We start from the raw sequence: 19,936 nt of genomic DNA, 5'->3' as shown, positions 1-19,936 counted from the left end.
TCTATAAGCACCTCTGCTGAGTCTTATTATCTGGTAGCCTCACTGGCCTCTGGCTGAGGACTAACGCTGGAAGAAAAGTAAACTGGTGTTGGCTGGGGTTGTCTTCTGGGGCTCCTAGTTTGGTAAGATGCTTTATTCTTTGTCTTTCAGTTATTTACTTGCTCATTATTTATAGAACTGCCTTTAAAAAATCCTACCCTGTTTGTACCCACTATTACCATTATATTAGCAATTAGAAATACTGGCATAAAATGTTTTCAGTTAAAACGTTTATGAGAGGAGAGACTCCATTAATTCATTCTTTAATTCAGCAAATAATTATTGAATTTGAGTCAGGTGGAATGGTACACATCTGTAGTCCCAGCTACTCTGGAGGCTGAGGCGGGAGGATTGCTAGAGCCCAGGAATTTGAGGCCAGCCTGGGCAACATAGTAAGACCTCCATCTCTAAAAAAAATATGAAGTAAAAATTGTTACTTGGATTCCTACTCTGTCTCAAGCATAGGTATAGGCTGTGAAGATAGTGTGAACAAAACAGAACAGAGCCCCTGTCCCTGCAGTGCTTACATTCTAGGTGGGGTGCAGGATATAGACAGTAGACCTATAATATGTCAGGAGGTGATAAACACTATGAAGAAATTAACTCCGGTTATGGGAACAGCGAGTGGTAGTGGTCAGGGTGAGGGCTGTTTGAGATGAGGTGGTCAAAGAAGGGACCCTTGAGCAAGAACTTGGAGGGAGTCTTTTCCCACTTTTTTTTTTTTTTTTTTTTTTTTTTTGAGACAGAGTCACTCTGTCACCTAGGCTGGAGGGTAGTGGTGCCATCTTGGCTCACTGCAACCTCTGCCTCCCAGGTACAAGCGATTCTCGTGTCTCACCCTCCTGAGTAGCTGGGACTACAGGTGCCCACCACTATGCCCAGCCACTTTTTCGTATTTTAGTAGAGATGGGGTTTCACCATGTTGGTCAGGCTGATCTCGAACTCCTGACCTCAGGTGACCCACCCACCTCAGCCTCCCAAAGTGCTGGGATTACAGACATGAGCCACCACACCCGGCCCGATAGGCGCTTACATTTTTGTCTGTCTTATTCTTTCTCGTATTCATTGGGATTCCTGCTCACTCTTCCTTCTTGAAATTGAAGCTAATAATCAGAAAGCCACCCTGGATGATTTTATGGCTTACAGTAATTCCCTGTGAGCCTTACCAACCTGATTTTGCTCGTGACCATGTGCACTGCCTCTCACAGTGTATAACATCATCCTCAGCTTAGGACCACACTGCCTGGCTTCCGTTTCTGGCTCTCCAATTCTCATGAATCAGTGTGACCTGGGAAAGAGTGTGCATTAGATTAATTTTACATGAAAATGTGTAATACAGACTTAAGTAAGCCATCCACAGAAATTCCAGTCTTTCTATTAGTGTCTAACGGGGCAATGATTAAAATAGACTGAAATATATTATTTTTATATCTTCCTAGGTTTCCACTTTCAAACCTGAATTATTGTTAGTTTTCAGTATCTGTGCTATAGGACAGTTAGTTTGTTGTGGAAGAAAAAAATGAATATGACAGCTCATGTGTGGGGTTTTGCCTTTTAGAATCCAAAGAGTCTAATAAACATACAGGGAAGTCATTTTAGAATAAACAGGATTAAAATGATCTGCGGACTGAAACAGAGTCTGCAAGAACTCATGCCATGTCTGCTTTGACATCCTTTTAAAAATCATGATGTCAGATGAAGTCAAAATAAAATTCTTAAATACCTCCAGACACAGATGGCACAGTGAATCATCCATTATAAAAGCATTTTGTTCCCAGCCTTCCTCCCTCCTCCCCAAACTGGGGTTTCTATTTCACATTCTTGCCAAAAATATTCAGCTGTAACATTGAAGTAATTTGCTGACCCCTGAGCACGGAGACCAGGGAGCAAGTTTGGTCTAGCTGTGTGACAGTGTTTTTTGGTCTATTTCCAGTCACACTGACATGCCACACATCACTGGTTAGATCCAACTCTCCTAACAAACACCTAATTAATCAGCTAAAATACAGAAGACCTACAGCACTTGTGAACAAAACAAATATTTTTAACAGCACTTATTTAGTCACAATGGCAGCCCCTCTCAGAGCACACAAGAACAACTTTAAAGTATTTCTGTAATGCACATCATAGTTGTGTTTTCACCATTTTGTTTAACATTCTAATGAGGAATTAATTAGGTTAGGAAATGAACGCAGAATATTCCATTTTTGTTATCTGGCATTTGTCATGTGGACTGAAAATTAAAGCAACTTGATAAAGTGGAGATGCTTAACACTTAGAAGCTTTGAGAATCCAGGTGGCTCAGGGTGCACTGTGAGTTCCTGTGCGCACCATACTGTAGAGAATAGCACTCACCACACTGTAGAGAATAGCACTCACCACAGTCTAGAATGTATTTCTGAACCAAAAGATATACTGGAGTATAGAAGGGTATTCATGTCAATGTTTTTTTTCCCCAAATAAAACAGTAGGGAATTTGGGTCTGACACCTACCAAAAAGAGCATATAAATGATCACTTATACGAACCTAACACAGTATTCTAATTTAAGGAAGTTGTTGAGTTTGGGCTCTGAAGCCAGACAGTGTGGGTTCACATTCTTTCTCTGTCACTAGAACAGATTGTCTTTGTTCCTTCACAGGGTTGTAATGAAGATTCAGTGAGTCAATAGGAGTAAAGCACAGAGTATAAATGCTCAATGAAAGTTGGCTGACGTTGTTGTTATGGTTAGAGTATTTCCAGAAATAGAAATGTAGATCTAGAACAAATGATGCCACACAGAAATTATACAAGTGGTCTTTTGTTTTCAACCTAAATTTTTATCTTCATTATTCTGGGTGATGCCCCTACCCAATTATTATACCTCTCCAACTAACAATTGTATCAATATAAAGAAGTAAATAGATAACAATGGGAAACACAAAATTGATAAATTTTCAGTCCAGAGTCATTCAGAATCTGTGTCAAAGCTCAAAACGAAGTATATTAGTGGCCAATCCATAGAATTCTGTTCATTTCTCCTAGAGTTGAAGATTTGATCATGGTGTCACTTTTCAGTATGCAAAAAAGTGTTATTTTTAGCAGCATCATAATGCTTAACACTATATTTAATTTCTTAAAATTACAGCTGGAGCGTGCATCATAAGAAATTAATAGTTCAAGCGTAGGCAACATAGTGAGACCTTGTCTATACAAAAAAATTTTTTTAATTATCTGGTCATGTTATCCTGTGCCTGTAGTCTCAGCTACTCAGGAAATTGAGGTAGGATGATCTCTTGAGCCCAGGAGGTTGAGGCTGCAGTGAGCTGTGATCACACCACTACACTCCAGCCTGGGTGACAGAATGAGACCTTGTCTGGGGGTGGGGGCGGGTGGGGGGAGATCGTGCACGGTGGCTCACACCCGTAATCCTAGCACTCTGGGAGCTGAGGCTGGCAGAGTGCTTGAGCCCAGGAGTTCGAGACCATCCTGGGCAATATGGTAAAACCCCGTCTTTACTAAAAATGCAAAAATTTGCCAGGCATGATGGCAGATGCCTGTAGTCCCAGCTACTCAGGAGGCTGAGGTGGGAACGATCACCGGAGCCTGAGAGGTGGAGGCTGCAGTGAGCCATGATTGTCACCCACTCTAGCCTGGGTGACAGAGTGAGACCCTGTCTCAAAAAAAGAAAAGGAAAAGGAAAAAGAAATTAAAAGTTCAGAAGAGCATATAATAAAAGAGTTAAAGCCTCCCTGGCACACTCCTATGGTAGCCTGCGTGTGTTTGGTATTTACAGATGTGCATGCTTGGACGTCTGTATTTTAGAAACATATATTTTTGTAATAAAATTTGAATCATACATAGTCTGCCTCTTTGTTTTTTCACCTAAAAGGTCACGAACATTTTTCTAGGATTTGAGAAACAATGTCTTGGTTTTGATGGAATTGGAACCTGATGGTGACCAGAGGTGTTCTGTATTTTTTAATTCCTGATAGTATGAGTTTAACGCATTTAATATTTTCTTTTATAAAATAAAAAAGTTAAGAGGAAATGAGTTTCTATTATAACAAAAATGTTGGTAAAAAAAAGTTTATTCTTCCTGTAAATCAGTTGGATTGTTTTCGTTTGAGGCATAGATTAGTGTTTTCTTTTTTTAATTACTATTTTCTTCTAGAGAGGGAAGAGGAGAAAGAAAATTCCAGACAAATGACTTACAGTTACAAATACTCTAAAAATATATAACTGTCTCTGAGCAAATACAAACAAAACTATAACAGTGGAATTTAGCTGCCTGCCCCATGATTTATAGAGAACATTCATCTCTCATACTGAAAAGAACTACTTTTTAAAATCAGCTTCTATATTTATACTCTTAGTTATCTTAGTTCATCGAAAGTTAATGAACTCAAAGTCATTCCCATAACTATGAAAGTAAGTTGTAGACAAGAGATCTGAGCCAAAGCAAAAGTAGTCATTACAAAATACGTTTCTAGGTAGTTTTCTCCTCGTTCAAATAATATATCATTTACCTGTCTTAGCACTTGGCTTCTTAATCACTTTCTTTTAATGCTCAAAAGCACCAAAACAATGCAATCCAAGTGTTTCTGGGACCCTGCAGATATAAAAGTATGATGTAGGTAGTGGAAGGCCTAGAAGTCAGAAGAGCTAACCTCTCATACTGGCTTTGTAGGTAACTTGCTGTATCTTTTTTTTTTTTTTTTTTTTTTACTTTTAAGACAGGGTCTCGCTCTGTCACCCAGGCTAGAGTGCAGTGGCATGATCACAGCTTGCTGTAGCCTGAACTTCCCGAGCTCTAACCATCCTCCCTCTTCAGCTTCCCGAGTAGCTGGGACTACAGGTGCGTGCCACCATGCCTGGCTAATTTTTGTATTATTTTTAGAGACAAGGTCTCCCCATGTTGCCCAGGCTGGTCTTGAACTTTTGGGCTCAAGCAATTCGCCTGCCTCAGCCTCCCAAATTATTGGGATTACAGGTGTGAGCCACCATGCCAGGCCACTGTATCATTTTAGAAAGGGAGATTGTGGACTTCCATGGCCTCCTGTGTCAAATAAATAGGGTGAGATTAGTTTTTCTCCTACAGTCCCTTCAGCAGGATTATTCTGTACAAGTGTGAGTTAACTGTTTATGTTGGTGACCACACATGTATTAGCATTCAGGCTGAGTTCTGAGAGGAGAGCGTAGAAACAACATATTTGTCCTTTCTCCTCTATCAAAGCTACATGCTTTTCCTCACAAAGTAGTATGTACCAAAAAAGAAGATGGTCCTTCATGAATAATCTCTACTGCCTGTTCCCCAAACCATCATTTGGGCTTAAAGAGTGAATTCATGCTTGAGCCCATTATATATATATATATATTTTTTTTTTTTTTTTTTTTTTTTTTTGAGACAGAGTCACACTCTGTCACCCGGGCTGGAGTGCAGTGGTGCAATCTCGGCTCACTGCAACCTCCACGTCCCAGGTTCAAGTGATTGTCCTGCCTCAGCCTCCTGCATAGCTGGGACTACAGGCACACGCCACCACGCCCGGCTAAATTTTTTTTTATTAGTATTTTTAGTAGAGACGGGGTTTCACCTTGTTGGCCAGGTTGGTCTCGATCTTCTGACCTCGTGATCCACCCGCCTCAGCCTCCCAAAGTGCTGAGATTACAGGCATGAGCCAGCGCGCCTGGCCTCAAGCCTTTTTTCTTAAAGAAAAACTAACATTATTTCAGATCCCTTTGAATTTTTAGTCATACTTTGGGAAATTAACCTAAATATTTGAAAGGACTCCATAATGAATTGGAAATTTCAGTCCTACCTGTTCTCAACAAGTAAGTTTAGATGTTCTTTAAAAATTAAATCAGAATGTCAGGCTGAAAATTTGGCACAGCAACATGGTTAATTAGCTGGCTACACTCTTCTTTTTTGTGTTTTCAGAAAGTTCTTGGCATTATCAATACAAATATAGATCAGCATACCAGAACAGTTGGAATAGGTGAACAGAGCAACTTTTAAAATCCATTTTAATATATTTTTTTAAATTGATTTTCTAACAAATTTGGAAACCCATTGCTATATACCAATAACTAATACCCATTCTGGATGGATAAATGTTACACAGAAGACCGGAGAATTGATCTCTTTAAAACCCGTTCAGCTCTAGTTTTGGGTGATTTTTTTTTTCTTTTTTTTAAGAAAAAGAAAAGCTCAGGGCTCAAGCGATCCTCCCACCTTCCAGCTCTAGTTTCATTGAATTATTTTTCTTGTAAAACAGTTTGCTTTTAACATTCCTTTATGTCAAGGACATAAAGTTTTCATTTTAAGTGGCTTGTTTTTCATTATAGTCATCTCATTCGCCTTAGAATTTAATATATGGATAATTATAAAAGCTAAGTGCACTTCGGAATGATAATTAATGCATCAAAGGTGTTCCTCTTATTTTCCAGGACACTGGGATTTCTGTCACTTGTTGTCCTTTAGTGATTACTAATCTGACCAAGTCGTAAAATGAGGCTTATGCTTTATTGGTGTTTATGGCCGTTAGAAGTTTGAGTTAATGACAGAAGACTTCACGGTTGCCCACTCTGCTGTCCATTAACTTCCCAGTTTGCCTGTGAAAACCGTTGCCACCTGGTGAGAATTTTGAGCATCTAGACCAGAGTGCCACAATTCTGAAGGTGTTTTGTAATTACTCTACATGTTGCTGTCGTTTTGTTTTGTTGAGACAAGGTCTCACTCTGTCTTCCAGGCTGGAGTGCAGTGGTGCAATCATAGCTCACCATAGCCCCAACTGCCAAGCTCAAGCTATCCTCACACATGATGAACCTCCCAATAGCTAGGACTGCAGGCACTTACCACCATGCCCAGCTGTTTTTTGTTTTGTTTTGTTTTTTTGTTAGAGAGGAGGTCTCACTATGTTGCTCAGGCTGGTCTGCAACTCCTAGGCTCAAGCAATTAACCTACCTCAGCCTCACTAAGTGCTGGGATTACAGGCATAAACCAATGCACCCAGCCTGTTTTTTGTTTTTCCATAGAGACGGGGTTTCATTCTGTCACCCAGGTTGGAGTGCAGTCTCAATCTCCCGGCCTCAAACCATCCTCCAGCCTCAGCCCCTCAAAGTACTGGGATTACAGGTGTGAGCCACTCCCAGCCTGTAATTACTCCTGTTTTTATCTCTATTGTTCAGGTAGCATTTACTTTCTGTTTAGCATGAACATCTACCATTAGTGGCCCAGGGCTGTTAATGAAACCACCAGCAGTTCCTAAGAATTCACATGGATCCAAGTTGATGGGTTGAAACTAGAGGGGAGTCTAAACTCTTAATTTCAGTAGTCAGCTTTTATATTGGTTAATTTAATTCAGTGGATCTCAGTCCTGGCTGCACAATAGAATCACCTAGGGAGAAGTTTGAAAATACTGATGCCTGCAATTGGAGACACTAGTTATATTACCAAGGCTTTGACTGGAATGGCATGTTTACAGACTGCTTTGGGGAACTGAAGTTGACCTTTAGCGCCAGTGAAAGCCCCTTTGAAAAACTGACCTCATACCTTGTCCTTTACAGGGTTCCTAACCTGTGATAAGTAAAGAATGTCACTTTCTGACAAGCTCAGGAGCCCCAAGTTATTTTGGGACCTCAGGAAAAGAGGAAGTCACCTAATTTATATAGGTATCTGCAGGCACAAATAAATTCTTGGCTGGGCTCAAGAGGTTTGTAAAAGGTCTAATCTGAGATTCCTTATGAAAAATTTCAGCAAAGTCAATATAAAAGAAAAAGGGGGGGCTATGTGGCAAATACTTACTCTTGCTGCACTTTATGCAAATAATTAGCCCAAGCATAATAAGACTAAAACTTATTTTGGAAATAAATTGGTCCTACTGTGATTGGTCTTTGGTAGAAATAGAAAACCAGAGAGAGAAAAATAATGTTTCAGAAAAACTATAGTACCCCTTTTATTGACTCCAGCCTTGTCCATTTTTTTGGATAAGGTTATCTGCTGATAACCCAATAATTGATTGGTTCTCAGGGTCATTTACCTGGGTCCCTCAAGGCTTCAGGTTGGTTGTACAGGGACTCCTGAAGCTAGGACTGTCACTCCTTATGGTAGGGATTACTATTAATCTTACAGTCTGCTGTTCACTTATGTGCTGTACTAAAACTGTGGATAAGAATGACCCCAACCAGACACCAGTGAAGGCATACAGTCTACTTCAAGACGGTTTCACTCCTCTTACCTTGGGGGCAACCTCTTCCCCAACAATGTTCCATAAGCAAGAAGAAATTAGAGCTGTCATTAGCCTTTCCCATTTCCATAGCTCACACCTCAGGATCGAGGTGTACCGAAACCCAAGGGGGTAGGGACATTGAAACAGCCTTTCCAAAATCATGACAGTAAAAGAAACCTGACATAGCTGACTCCGTCTTACTTCTGACCTCCAAGCTGTCCTTGTTCATTCCTAGGCACAGGCCAAGCTAACTGTGGGTAGAATTTGGTTTATAATTTAACCTTAAAGCAAGGATGATAATAGCCCTTCCCAAAACTAAACTGCCTTTGTAAAACTAATGAAAGCCCACAAGGTTAGAATTATGGAAGGGCCCTGAATTCTATTTTATTTATTTTATTTTTTTGAGATGGAGTTTCACTTCAACTGCAAATATATGTTCGTTCTCTCTCTCTCTCTTTCTGTCTCTCTGTCTCTGTCTCTGTCTCTCTCATATCTGGACCCACCCAGATAGTTCATTGTATCTACATTTTTTAAAGTCTCACCCTGGATTCAGGTGATTCTAAAGGGTAGCTAGGGTTGAAACGATTGAATTTTGTTTGTTGGCCTCTTTATTCTTTCGCTTTCCTGGCTGCACATTTTCTTCGTTTTGCTCAAACACAGCAGTCATGTGTCAGTCTTATGTTGGTGCATGTGGTGCCTACAACTACAAATGGGTCCTTATCAAGTTCAGAGAATTGTTTATAGGCCACTCAAGACCAGCCAGAGTTTCAACACCATCCAAAGAACATTTTCTGGCAATATAGGTGACCAATTACCTCTGACTTGACAAATGAGAGCCAGTTTGGAATTTAATGAGGTTCTTTTCCTTACCAGTTAAGCCTCAGTAGAATCCTCATGACCTTCGGTTGAATTACATGGACACTTATTAAAGGCTCTCAATGGTCCAGCACTGTTCTAAGCACTGGACAGGACACCAAATAAGAATGTAGCATGGAGGAACTCAAGATGCTGACCATCTCATTGAGGAGACAGGGCATATTTTAATCTGGACCATAAGTGCTACAGGACAATGATGGGGGAAAAAAGAGATCTCTCTGGAATGGTTGGAATGGTATCATAGAAAAAAGACTAGAGAAGATAGAATTTGGGCCAAGCCTTGAAAAGAGTATGGGTCGAATTCAGCTGGTGAAGGATGGTGAATTTCCAGACCTGTAGGACGATCTAATTACTCCCTACTCACAGAGTTGGAGTACTTAAGTCACAGGACCACTCTGAACAGAATGGACAGAGTGGAGGAGTAGTTGAGAGGTAAAATTCCCGCAGGCAAGATGAAACCTTCCACCTTGACCCTTGGATGCCTGCAGGAGGAGGTGGACCTTGATTGGAGAAGCTTTAAAAAGCCCTAGTTTACAAAAGTAAGCTGTGGTGAGAAAAATGATAGCACCAGGTATCCTTGGGTGACAGTATCTGGAAGGGGTGGGAGGAAAGGCTTACCAGGTTGTTAGAAATGTTCTGTATCTCTGTTACAAAGGTGGTTACACAGGCGTATACATTTACCGAATTCCATCCGACTTACACTTAAAATAAGTGCATTTTCATGGGGCGTGGTCACATGCACCTGGGTCCTGGTCCTAGCTACTCCAAAGGCCAAGGTGAGAGGATTGCTTGAGCCCAAGAGTTCAAGGCTACAGTTAGCTATGATCACATTCCATTGCACTCTAGCCTGGGTGACAGTGTGAGACCCTGTCTGTAATTAATTCATTCTGTGCATTTTATTGTCTATAAATTGTGTTTGAATTTTTTAAAAATTTTAAGCTGTACTTAAAGAGAATCTATGGATTAAAAGACTTTAAAATAATAGCAACCCATGGAAATACATGACTGGGATTCTGATGCAAACACCCTATTGAAGAAATTTTTTAGAGACTATTGGAGATTGGGCACAGTAGCTCATGCCTGTAATTCCAATACTTTCAGAGGCCAAGGTGGGTGGATAGCTTGAGCCCAGCAGTTCGAGACCAGCCTGGGCAACATAGTGAAACCCATCTCTATTAAAAATACAAAAAAAAAAAAGAAAGAAGCCAGGCGTGGTGGTATACGTCTGTGGTCCCAGCTACTTAGGGGGCTGAGGTGGGAGGATTGATTGAGCCTGGGAGACAGGTTGCGGTGAGCTGAGATCATGCCACTGCACTCCAGCCTGGGTGACAGAGTGAGATGCCATATCAAAAAAAAAAAAGACTATTGGAGAAATTTGAATACTGACTGGATTATGTGATAATCATAATTATCTTTTTTTAAGATTTGATAGTGTTAGCCTCAATGGTTTGCATTTTTTAGAGTTCTTTTAGGGACATATACTGAAATATTTATGGATGAAAATGATAGAATCTCTAGCTGTTGCTTCAAAATAATGCAGTGTGAGTGGGCAGAGGGAGTTATCAGGGAAACCAGATATTTTCTAATCATTGTTGAAGCTAGTAATGGGAAGACAGGAGTTTATTAAACTATTATCTACTTTTGTATATGTTTTATGGTTTCAATAATAGTCAAAACTATCAAGTATTTGCATTTAAAAAGTCATTGTTGGTTATTGAAGAGCAAAATGCTTTGTACAAGCATTTCTCTAAAAAGAGTGTTCTGGCGGCCAAGCACGGTGGCTCACACCTGTAATCCCAGAACTTTGGGAGGCCGAGGTAAGCGGATCACTTGAGGTCAGGAGTTCGTGACCAGCCTAGCCAACATGGTAAAATCCCGTCTCTACTAAAAATACAAAAAATAGCTGGGCGTGGTGGCGGGCGCTTGTAATCCCAGCTACTCAGGAGGCTGAAGCAGGAGAATCACTTGAACCCGGGAGGTGGAGGTTGCAGTGAGCAGAGATCGCACCACTGCATTCCAGGGTGGGTGACAGAGCGAGACTCAATCTCAAAAAAAAAAGAGTGTGCTGGCACTCAGTGATTAACTAGTGAGACTTTTTGGAGGCCGCTGCAATATTTTCTAAGTAATGATGAATGGACTTGGAGAAGGAAAAATGAAGATAAATACCCTGCTTTATTTACTTTGCTTAAAATAAGTCAAAGGTATATTAGGCATTTCATATTTGCAGTTAGGGGACACATAGGGGACATCAGGTCACATAGTGTTAAACATTGTTTGGACCGCTGAATTCAGTATTGTGTGTATGTGTGTTGAGGAGGAAGTTGGAGTTGTAAAGGAATCGTCCAGGTAGCCCCCATGTCCCACAGCTAAAGGAGAAAGCATTGTGCTGTTGATTTGTGGACAAGGGACTGTTCACAGAATTAGGAAACGTGAGTTCTAGTTCAGCTCTGTGGCCTGGGGCAAGTCACTGAACCTAGCTGGCCTTCAGAATCCTTAGCTGGAAGTATGAGAATTAAAATTTAGATGATATCCCTTGAGGTCAGGAGTTTGAGGCCAGGCTAATCAACATGGTAAAACTCGGTCTCTACTAAAAATACAAAAATTAGCCAGGCATGGTTGTGCACACCTGTAGCCCCAGCTACTTGGGAGGCTGAGGCAGGAGAATCGCTTGAACCCGGGAGGCGGAGGTTGCAGTGAGCTGAGATCGCGCCACAGCCCTCACTCCAGCCTGGATGACAGAGCAAGACTCTGTCTCAAAAAAAAAAAAAAAAGAAAAAAGAAAAAAAAAATTTAGATGATCTCTAATGCCTTACGTTGAATTTTTTGCCAGCTCTCACTCTTTTATTATAGCGTCATTGTTTTAAACCAGTTTTCAAAGTGGGCCACCTGCATCAGTGATTCTTGTAGGTGGTGGGGAATGTCAGAAATGCCATCACTTGGCCCCCATCCCAGAACTGCAGAATGATCTTCTGGCAGCATGTGCCTGGGAATCTGCATTTTAGCCAATGTCGCAGGTGATTCTTATGAAGAATAGAACTCAGAGCAGTTTTAGGGCTCGTTATTAGTTCTTTTTCTTCATATTGCCTCAAAATACAATCAACACTTAAGCTGCTTTTCTTCTAAGAATCTAAGAGATTTCAGAGCTTTACTTTGAAAGGGATAAAGTTGTAATCACCTGACATTGTGAGTAGATTTAAATGTTTAATTTTTGTTAGTAATTTATGTTTATAAAGTATAAGTTAGGAAATACTAGACACAAAAAGAAAAAAGTTATAGTAGCCTGTGACTCTTTAGCCTTAGGCAAAGCAGTGTTAAACGGGTTTCCTGTATATCCTTCCATGATTTTTCTAATACATATATATGTAAATATAATTATTCACTAATGCCAGTAGGCAGCAATGAGAACAAAACCTCTTTTGTATTTTTTTTCCCCATGAGTAAAACATAAGACTTCAGATTCAGATAAATTCTGGTTTGTTATAAGGCAGGCCTTTCCTACAAGGGGTGGAGAGGCCAGCCTTTCTTCTCTTGGTGGGAATGGCCTGAGCTGTGTTGTGGGGCAGGCCGCTGATTTGTGTGATGTATCATTAGAGGGAATAAGCCCATTGATCTTTTCTAGTTTCCATTAAACTTGAACTGAGAGGCCAGGCACGGTGGCTCACGCCTGTAACCCCAGCACTTTGGGAGGCTGAGGCGGGTGGATCACCTGAGGTCAGGAGTTCGAGTCCAACCTGGCCAACATGATGAAACCGAGTATCTACTAAAAATACAAAAATTAGCTGGGCATGGCGGCACGTGCCTGTAGCCCCAGCTACTCGGGAGGCTGAGGCAGGAGAATTGCTTAAACCGGGAAGGCGCAGGTTGCAGTGAGCCAAGATCGCACCACTGCACTGTAGCCTAGCAACAGAATAAGACTCCGTCTCGAAAGAAAAAAACTTGAACTGAGACAAAAATTAAAAATAAGGCCAGGTGCGATGGCTCATGCCTATAATCCCAACGCTTTGGGAGGTCAAGGCGGGCAGATTTCCTGAGGTCACAAGTTCAAGACTAGCCTGGCCAACATGGTAAAACCCCATCTCTGCTAACAATACAAAAATTAGCCAGGCATGGTGGCAGGTGCCTGTAATCCCAGCTACTCGGGAGGCTGAGGCACAAGAATCTCTTGAACCAAGAAGGCAGAGGTTTCAGTGACCAGGATCGCGCCACTGCACTCCAGCCTGGGCAACAGCACAAGACACTCTCTCAATTAAAATAAAAAAATATTTACCAAAGTAGGTTTATTTTCTCTGTATTATTGTATGACCTACTTTTAATATACATCATGCTCATCTATGTTAATATTCTCCTATATCAAGATTTGTAATGGCCGTATAGAATTCCTTTGTATAAATATATCAGTGCTTATATGGTTGTTTCTTATAAGCAGACTGTCTGCCTCTTTTTACTGTTTTAAACATGGAAACAATAGCCTTCTGTATCTTTTTGTATATCCTTAGGATAAAACTTTTAGACAATTAAGTGAAATAATTTTTCATTTTTAAAAGTGATTTTGAACACAGTTAACTCATATTCACTATAGAAAAAATGGCAAATCCAAGGAAATTTTTTTTTTTTTTTTTTTTTAGACAGAGTCTTGCTCTGCTGCCCAGGCTGGAGTGCAGTGGCACGATCTTGGCTCACTGTAACCTCTGTCTCCTGGCTTCAAGTGATTCTCCTACCTTAGCCTCCCGAGCAGCTGGGATTACAGGCACTCACCACCATGCCCAGCTAATTTTTGTATTTTTGTAGAGATGGAGTTTCACCATGTTGGCCAGGCTGGTCTCAAACTCCTGACCTCAAGTAACCTACCTGCCTCAGCCTCCCAAAGTGCTGGAATTACAGGCATGAGCCACCGCGCCCAGCCTAATCCAGGGAAAAATTAAAACTACCATAGCTGTTTCATTTAGCACAGAGTCAGATAACTTTTCCTGTGTGTGTGTGTCTGTGTGTGGTAACGTATTTTAATAGTATCACACAATCCATGGAATTTTATTATCTGCTTTTGTCAATTAACCATATATTACAAACATTTTTCCACATCACCCACATTGAAAATTCTATGATGTATCTGTAAACCAAAAATAAAATTCTAAGCCCCCTAACCAATGGAATAGATCCCTCCTGTCAGCCAGGGGATTCCATAGTAAACCTGAAAAACTAGTTCAGGCCATGATGGGAAGGAGGTGTCAAACATGCCTCATTATACCCTCCTCCCTTTGGAATTCAGGCACAACTGACCAGCATTAACATTAAAACAGAAATCTTAGGAGTGACAAACAGACTCTTTACAGCAATAAGATAAATTCCAACCTGACTCTCCTATAGCATCACATGACAGCAGACCCTAAAAGAAATTGAAATATTTTACCCTAAAATATATTTCTTCGGTGTATTTTGTCTTTGTTTTGTTTCTTTTGTTTTCTTGAGATGGAGTCTCAGTCTGTCACTCTGTTACCCAGGCTGGAGTGCAATGGCACAATCTTGGCACTACAACCTCCACCTCCCGGGTTCAAGCCATTCTCCTGCCTCAGCCTCCCAAGTAGCTGGGACTACAGGCACCCACCACCATGCCTGGCTAATTTTTGTATTTTTAGTAGAGACGGAGTTTCACTGTGTTGACCAGGCTGGTCTTGAACTCTTGACCTCAGGTGATCCACCTGCCTTGGCCTCCCAAAGTGCTGGGGTTACAGGCATGAGCCACTGCTCCTGGCCTCTTTGATGTATATTGAAATGGCCCTGCAAGGCTGTCTCTTGTGGGGAATATCTACATTATGTAGAGAATCCCCTTACCTGTCCAGGCCTTTTCCTGATCCAGGAGAGGTTAAGAGTCTGGTACCTATTTAGGTCTGAAAAGAGACATTTACCATCTATATAGAGGTCTGAAAAGAGACATTTACCATCTATGTAGGTGAAGCCTGCTACCTGGAGGCTTCATCTACATAATAAGAACCTTGGTCTTCACAACCCCTTATCTTAACCCAGACACTCCTTTCTGTTGATTCCAGGCCTTTAGATAATAAGTTAACTTTTTCAACCATTTGCCAATCAGAGTATCTTTGAATCTACCTAAGACCTGGAAGCCCACCCTTGTTTGAGTTCTTCCACCTTTCTAAACTCGTGTACACCTTACATGTAATGATTTGTGTTTGCCTGTAACTTCTAGTCCCCTAATGTATAAAATTAAGCTGTAACCCAGCCACCTTGGGCACATGTTCTCAAGACCTCGTGAGATTGTGCTTTTGGCCTTGGTCATTCATACTTGGCTCAGAGTAAACCTCTTTTTTACAGAGTTTGACTCTTTTCATTGACATATCTGTATACATTAATTACAAAATATTATTTAATCCAAATTGCTTCGGTCAGTGAAGATTTTAAGTGGCTAACATACAAAAGCACTCTAGTAGATTTGGTAAGAGAAACAAAGTTGATCAGAACTTTTGGATGCCCTCAAAGTACTTACCATCTACAAGGGAGTCTAAAACCATCATACAAGTCGTCTTGTACATTGTATCACAGATCCCAGGAGAAGGTACAAAAGATGGGCTGTGAGAGTTCAGGGCAAGAACATTGTTAGTGAAGGAGATCAGGGAAGGGTCTGAAGAGGCAGTGATGGGAGGGTGCAGCTGTGTGAAGATGGGGGAATAAAGGTATTCCAGGTAGTAGAAGGGCATAAGCTGAGGCATGCTGCCAGGAAACAAGAGACCTGCATCTCTATACAGCGAGTACTGGCACTTAATGGGATGCAGTCCCTGTCCCAGTAAGAATGACAGGAGGAGTGGGAAATGAAGTTGGGGGGGTCAGCCAGTACCACGTTATGGATAGTTTAGAATCTCTGGCTCTGCAGTGTGGACTACATTTCCTGAGCAGTGGGTGCTTTTTAGGCGTTGTCACATTTTGTTTTAGCTAGAATAATGATGGCATTGTTGCTGGCTGAGAGTGATGCTCTGAAGCATTGTGCCAGAGCGGAAATCGTAATGGAAGAGGGGCAGTAAGAATGCTCCTTCCATGACTAGAAACCAAGGCTATGATGGTAGCAGCCAAAACAGAGAGAAAAGAAGAGGTGCTATGGAGTTAGAATGACGAGGCTTGGCAGTCTGCCTATGCTAATGAAATCAGGAAAGCTGAAGAGTCAAAGGGCCTTCTGAGTTTTGGTGGCTGGGATAATAGTCCCATTTTAAATTATGAATTGCAAGAGTTGTTTTTTTTTAAGCCTGCTTTTTCAGTCCTAGCATCACACACCCTGTACCTTTCTTTTTCCTGATAGGCAATTATTTGGGATATACCTGTAAGTGTGGAGGCCTTCAGTCAGGAAATCCCTTAAGCTCCCAGACATCCCAGCTTGAGCAAGAAGTGGGGACCTCAGAAGGAAAGCCAATCTGCAGCCTGGATGCCTTCCCCACTCAGGAAGGTACGCTGTCTCCAGTGAACCTGACAGACGACCAGATCGCCGCTGGCCTCTATGGTAACTTTTCTCACTCACAGTCATTGGCATCAGGATTCTAGGGCCAGCATTGCCAGCATTCCAATTTAATGTCAATGTACCTTTTAAATTGACCTGGAAGAAAGTTAATATCGTTATTTGGAAGGTGGGCCCAGAATATCTTTAAATAAGGTTACCAAAGAGGCCGGGCATGGTGGCTCACACCTGTGATCCCAGCACTTTGGGAGGCCAAGGCAGGCAGATCACTTGAGGCCAGTAGTTCGAGACCAGCCTGGCCTACATGGTGAAACCCCATCTGTACTAAAAAATACAAAAATTAGTCAGGCATGGTGGTGCACACCTGTAGTCCCAGCTACTCCGGCGGCTGAGGTGGGAGAATCACTTGAACCTGGGAGGTGGAGGTTGCAGTGAGCTGAGATCAGGCCACTGCACTCCAGCCTGGGTGACAGAAAGAGACCCTGTCTCAAAATTACCAAAGAAAGAAAGCTGTACAAGAAAGCTTACCTGATATTACAAATTATGAAATATTTTAAATAGCATTTTATTCACATTCTGGCAGGCATAAGTTTTTTCAGGTTATCTCAGCTGAAGAAAAACAATAATCCCTGTTTAGTGCGTAAATGGTCCTTGAGGCTCGTGAGACACGACATCACTTTATAAGCAATAAAGCCGGATACAAATGTCAATTTTCACCGGCTTTGTTATGTCTGGAAGTACTAATTGATTTTTTTCCCATGTGAAGAATGTTATTAATGGAACTTTGAATTATTTTCTTTGCATGCGCACACCTTCCCATTGAATTTTGTGGAAACTTCTCACATATATATGCCAAGATCTACATTTACATGCATGAGAAAAGAACTGTACAGGAAAAAAGATCATTTAACATGTATGGGTGTGAGTTTTCATTTTTATTGCCTTGACTTTTTCACAGCATGTACAAACAATGAAAGTACACTGAAGTCCATCATGAAGAAGAAAGATGGTAACAAAGATTCAAATGGCGCAAAAAAGAATCTTCAGTTTGTTGGCATTAATGGAGGGTAAGGAAAGATGGTGGTTCTAGAGGCTAATGCTGTCAGTCTCCTTTGCCTCCTGCCTAAGTCACATTTCAAGGTGCCTAGTCGGGGAAGCGGCCACAGCGCAGTGATGGAAGATTCCCTCCTCAGAAAGGCAGAAAGGTGCATTTGGGCTTTTCTTTCCTCTTCTGGTGCTGTCTTTAAGGATTTGTCACTCTCTTAAGGATACCTGATGAAGCTGAGCAGTTTACATCTCCTCACCTCTGATCTGAAAGAAATAGTCTTCAGCGAACGCAGCAGGGTTCCTGCACTGTGTTGGACAACTTGTACTTACCTCTATGAGAACTCAAAATTGAGCAGAAAAAGACTGAGAGCATCACTCTCTGGGCCAACGATCGTCATCTATTCCTTCAAAATGGGTCCTTTTGCTTAGCTCTCCATGTTTACGACCCAAATTGTAGGACCTTTCACAACTGATAACCACATCACCAGTTTGCTTTCTAAATAGAATGGTTATTGTGTGTTCCTTCTCTTTCCATTGGCCCACGTACATAGTTAAGCTCCTTTGTTGTCCTACAATTGAATCAAATCAATGAATTGATACATGGCCCCCACAAGAAAGAAATAATACAAAGTTAGTTAAGATAATGTTTATAGCAAAGTGTACCATTAGGGTTTAACCTTACGGTGCCTGTTTTCGAAATCTTAGAAGTTTTATTCAGTGATAATGGCCAGGAGATTTTGGAGGGCATACACCAGAAAAACTATTGATTGCCTATGTAATCTATTCACCTTGATACTGGGAGAATTAATAGGATGAAATAGGAAGAAATGGGGTGGGGGGGACAAAAAGTTAGCACCTACCAATCTGTTTTCCATAAAGTATGTTTTCTCTCGATTTATACTAAGCCGGAGATGCCATTATTTTCTTTAACAAGTGTTACATGATACCAATTGGTTATATGATACCGATTACCAATTTAAGTTAGAATCCATTCAAAACCACCAGGCATTTAAATAGACCTTACTTTGAACTTCTAAGTGCAGGATTTAAAACCACTAGTGAAATTTCTGGAGTCAGTTAGCAAATCCCTTCATAGAAATTTCTATCACTGAGTCTTTGTGAGCACACCTTGCATCTCCTGAAATCCCAATTGCCACCTAGGTATGAAACAACTTCAAGTGATGATTCCAGCTCAGATGAAAGCTCTTCTTCCGAGTCAGATGACGAGTGTGATGTCATTGAGTATCCTCTTGAAGAAGAGGAAGAGGAGGAGGATGAAGACACTCGGGGAATGGCAGAAGGGCACCATGCAGTTAATATTGAAGGTTTCAAGTCTGCCAGGGTGGAAGATGAAATGCAGGTTCAAGAATGTGAACCTGAGAAGGTGGAAATCAGAGAGAGGTGTGGTACATTCCCCTTCCCTCCCTTGCCCCTCCCACATTTAATGTACTTTGGCAATAGAGTTGGCCAGTTCAGAGCTTTTGTAATTAAATGTTTGCTTTTATCTGTTCCTCAGAAGTAGACACATCTTGAGATACTAATATATACAAGTACAGAGTATCGCAACTCTTAGATCTCTTATGGTAGAATGGCCTGATACCTAATCACCCTTGTTTTCTGAAACCTTAACTCTGCTATATAATTTAACATATGGAACCACAATCCACTAAAACTTCCCTTGTTTGAACACCTTACCTTATATTTAAAGACATTTTAATTTTTTGGTGGCCAGCATACTTTAAGATTTCAGATTTTATGTTTAGCCATTTATCTTGATACAGGTGTCAGTATCATTATTACAGGATCATTGTGTGGATGAGGCCTCAGCCAAAGATCACATTTACTGTAAAGATGATGCATATCACTTACATGTTTGTATTCTGTTACACATTGAATGATCAGGAATACCACAAGAATGGAGTTGGGTATATCATAAATAGTAGCTGAAAAACACTCTGGTTGGCTGAAACATGTGCCTCAAAATGTAAGTTTTCAAGACCATTAGATAAGGATTTGATGCTCTTAAAATAGAGAATAGAAAAGATGGAAACTTCAGTATGGTTTTTCACTATGTGAAATATAAATAGAACGTTTCAGAAAACTTAACTATTTAATTTGGCAAATGAAAGTTTAACTGCATTAACACAAGGTAAGTGTTTTTAGTTTATATTTCCAAGTGTTTCACATGGCTCTTTAACAGCTTTGAGATGTAATTTATATACCATATGTCATTTTTTTATTTTTCATACGGGTTAAACACGTGAGTCACCAAATGTGGGTTCAGATGTGTGGTTTACTGGTCAGCACAATGG

General features: G+C 40.9%; 1 protein-coding gene across 16 annotated transcripts in view; it reads left to right on the top strand.

Moving 5' to 3' along the window:
* KANK1 (KN motif and ankyrin repeat domains 1) overlaps positions 1–19,936 on the top strand; it is a 247,690-nt gene that overhangs the window by 215,224 nt on the left and 12,530 nt on the right. For 8 of the 16 annotated variants that reach the window (XM_054499980.2, XM_054499981.2, XM_054499982.2 and 5 more), the window contains 3 exons: positions 16,425–16,622; positions 17,536–17,644; positions 18,786–19,025. In XM_054499980.2, the coding sequence (XP_054355955.1) occupies positions 16,425–16,622; positions 17,536–17,644; positions 18,786–19,025 (547 nt within the window). The remainder of the gene's footprint in view (positions 1–16,424; positions 16,623–17,535; positions 17,645–18,785; positions 19,026–19,936) is intronic. The other 8 variants (XM_063649573.1, XM_063649572.1, XM_063649577.1 and 5 more) reach the window with 3 other exon arrangements.

The sequence above is a fragment of the Pongo pygmaeus genome, chromosome 13, assembly GCF_028885625.2.
Source record: "Pongo pygmaeus isolate AG05252 chromosome 13, NHGRI_mPonPyg2-v2.0_pri, whole genome shotgun sequence".
Taxonomy (NCBI): Eukaryota; Metazoa; Chordata; class Mammalia; order Primates; family Hominidae; genus Pongo; species Pongo pygmaeus.
The sequence above is the reverse complement of the archived record's forward strand: the minus strand, read 5'-3'. Positions and strand labels throughout refer to the sequence as shown.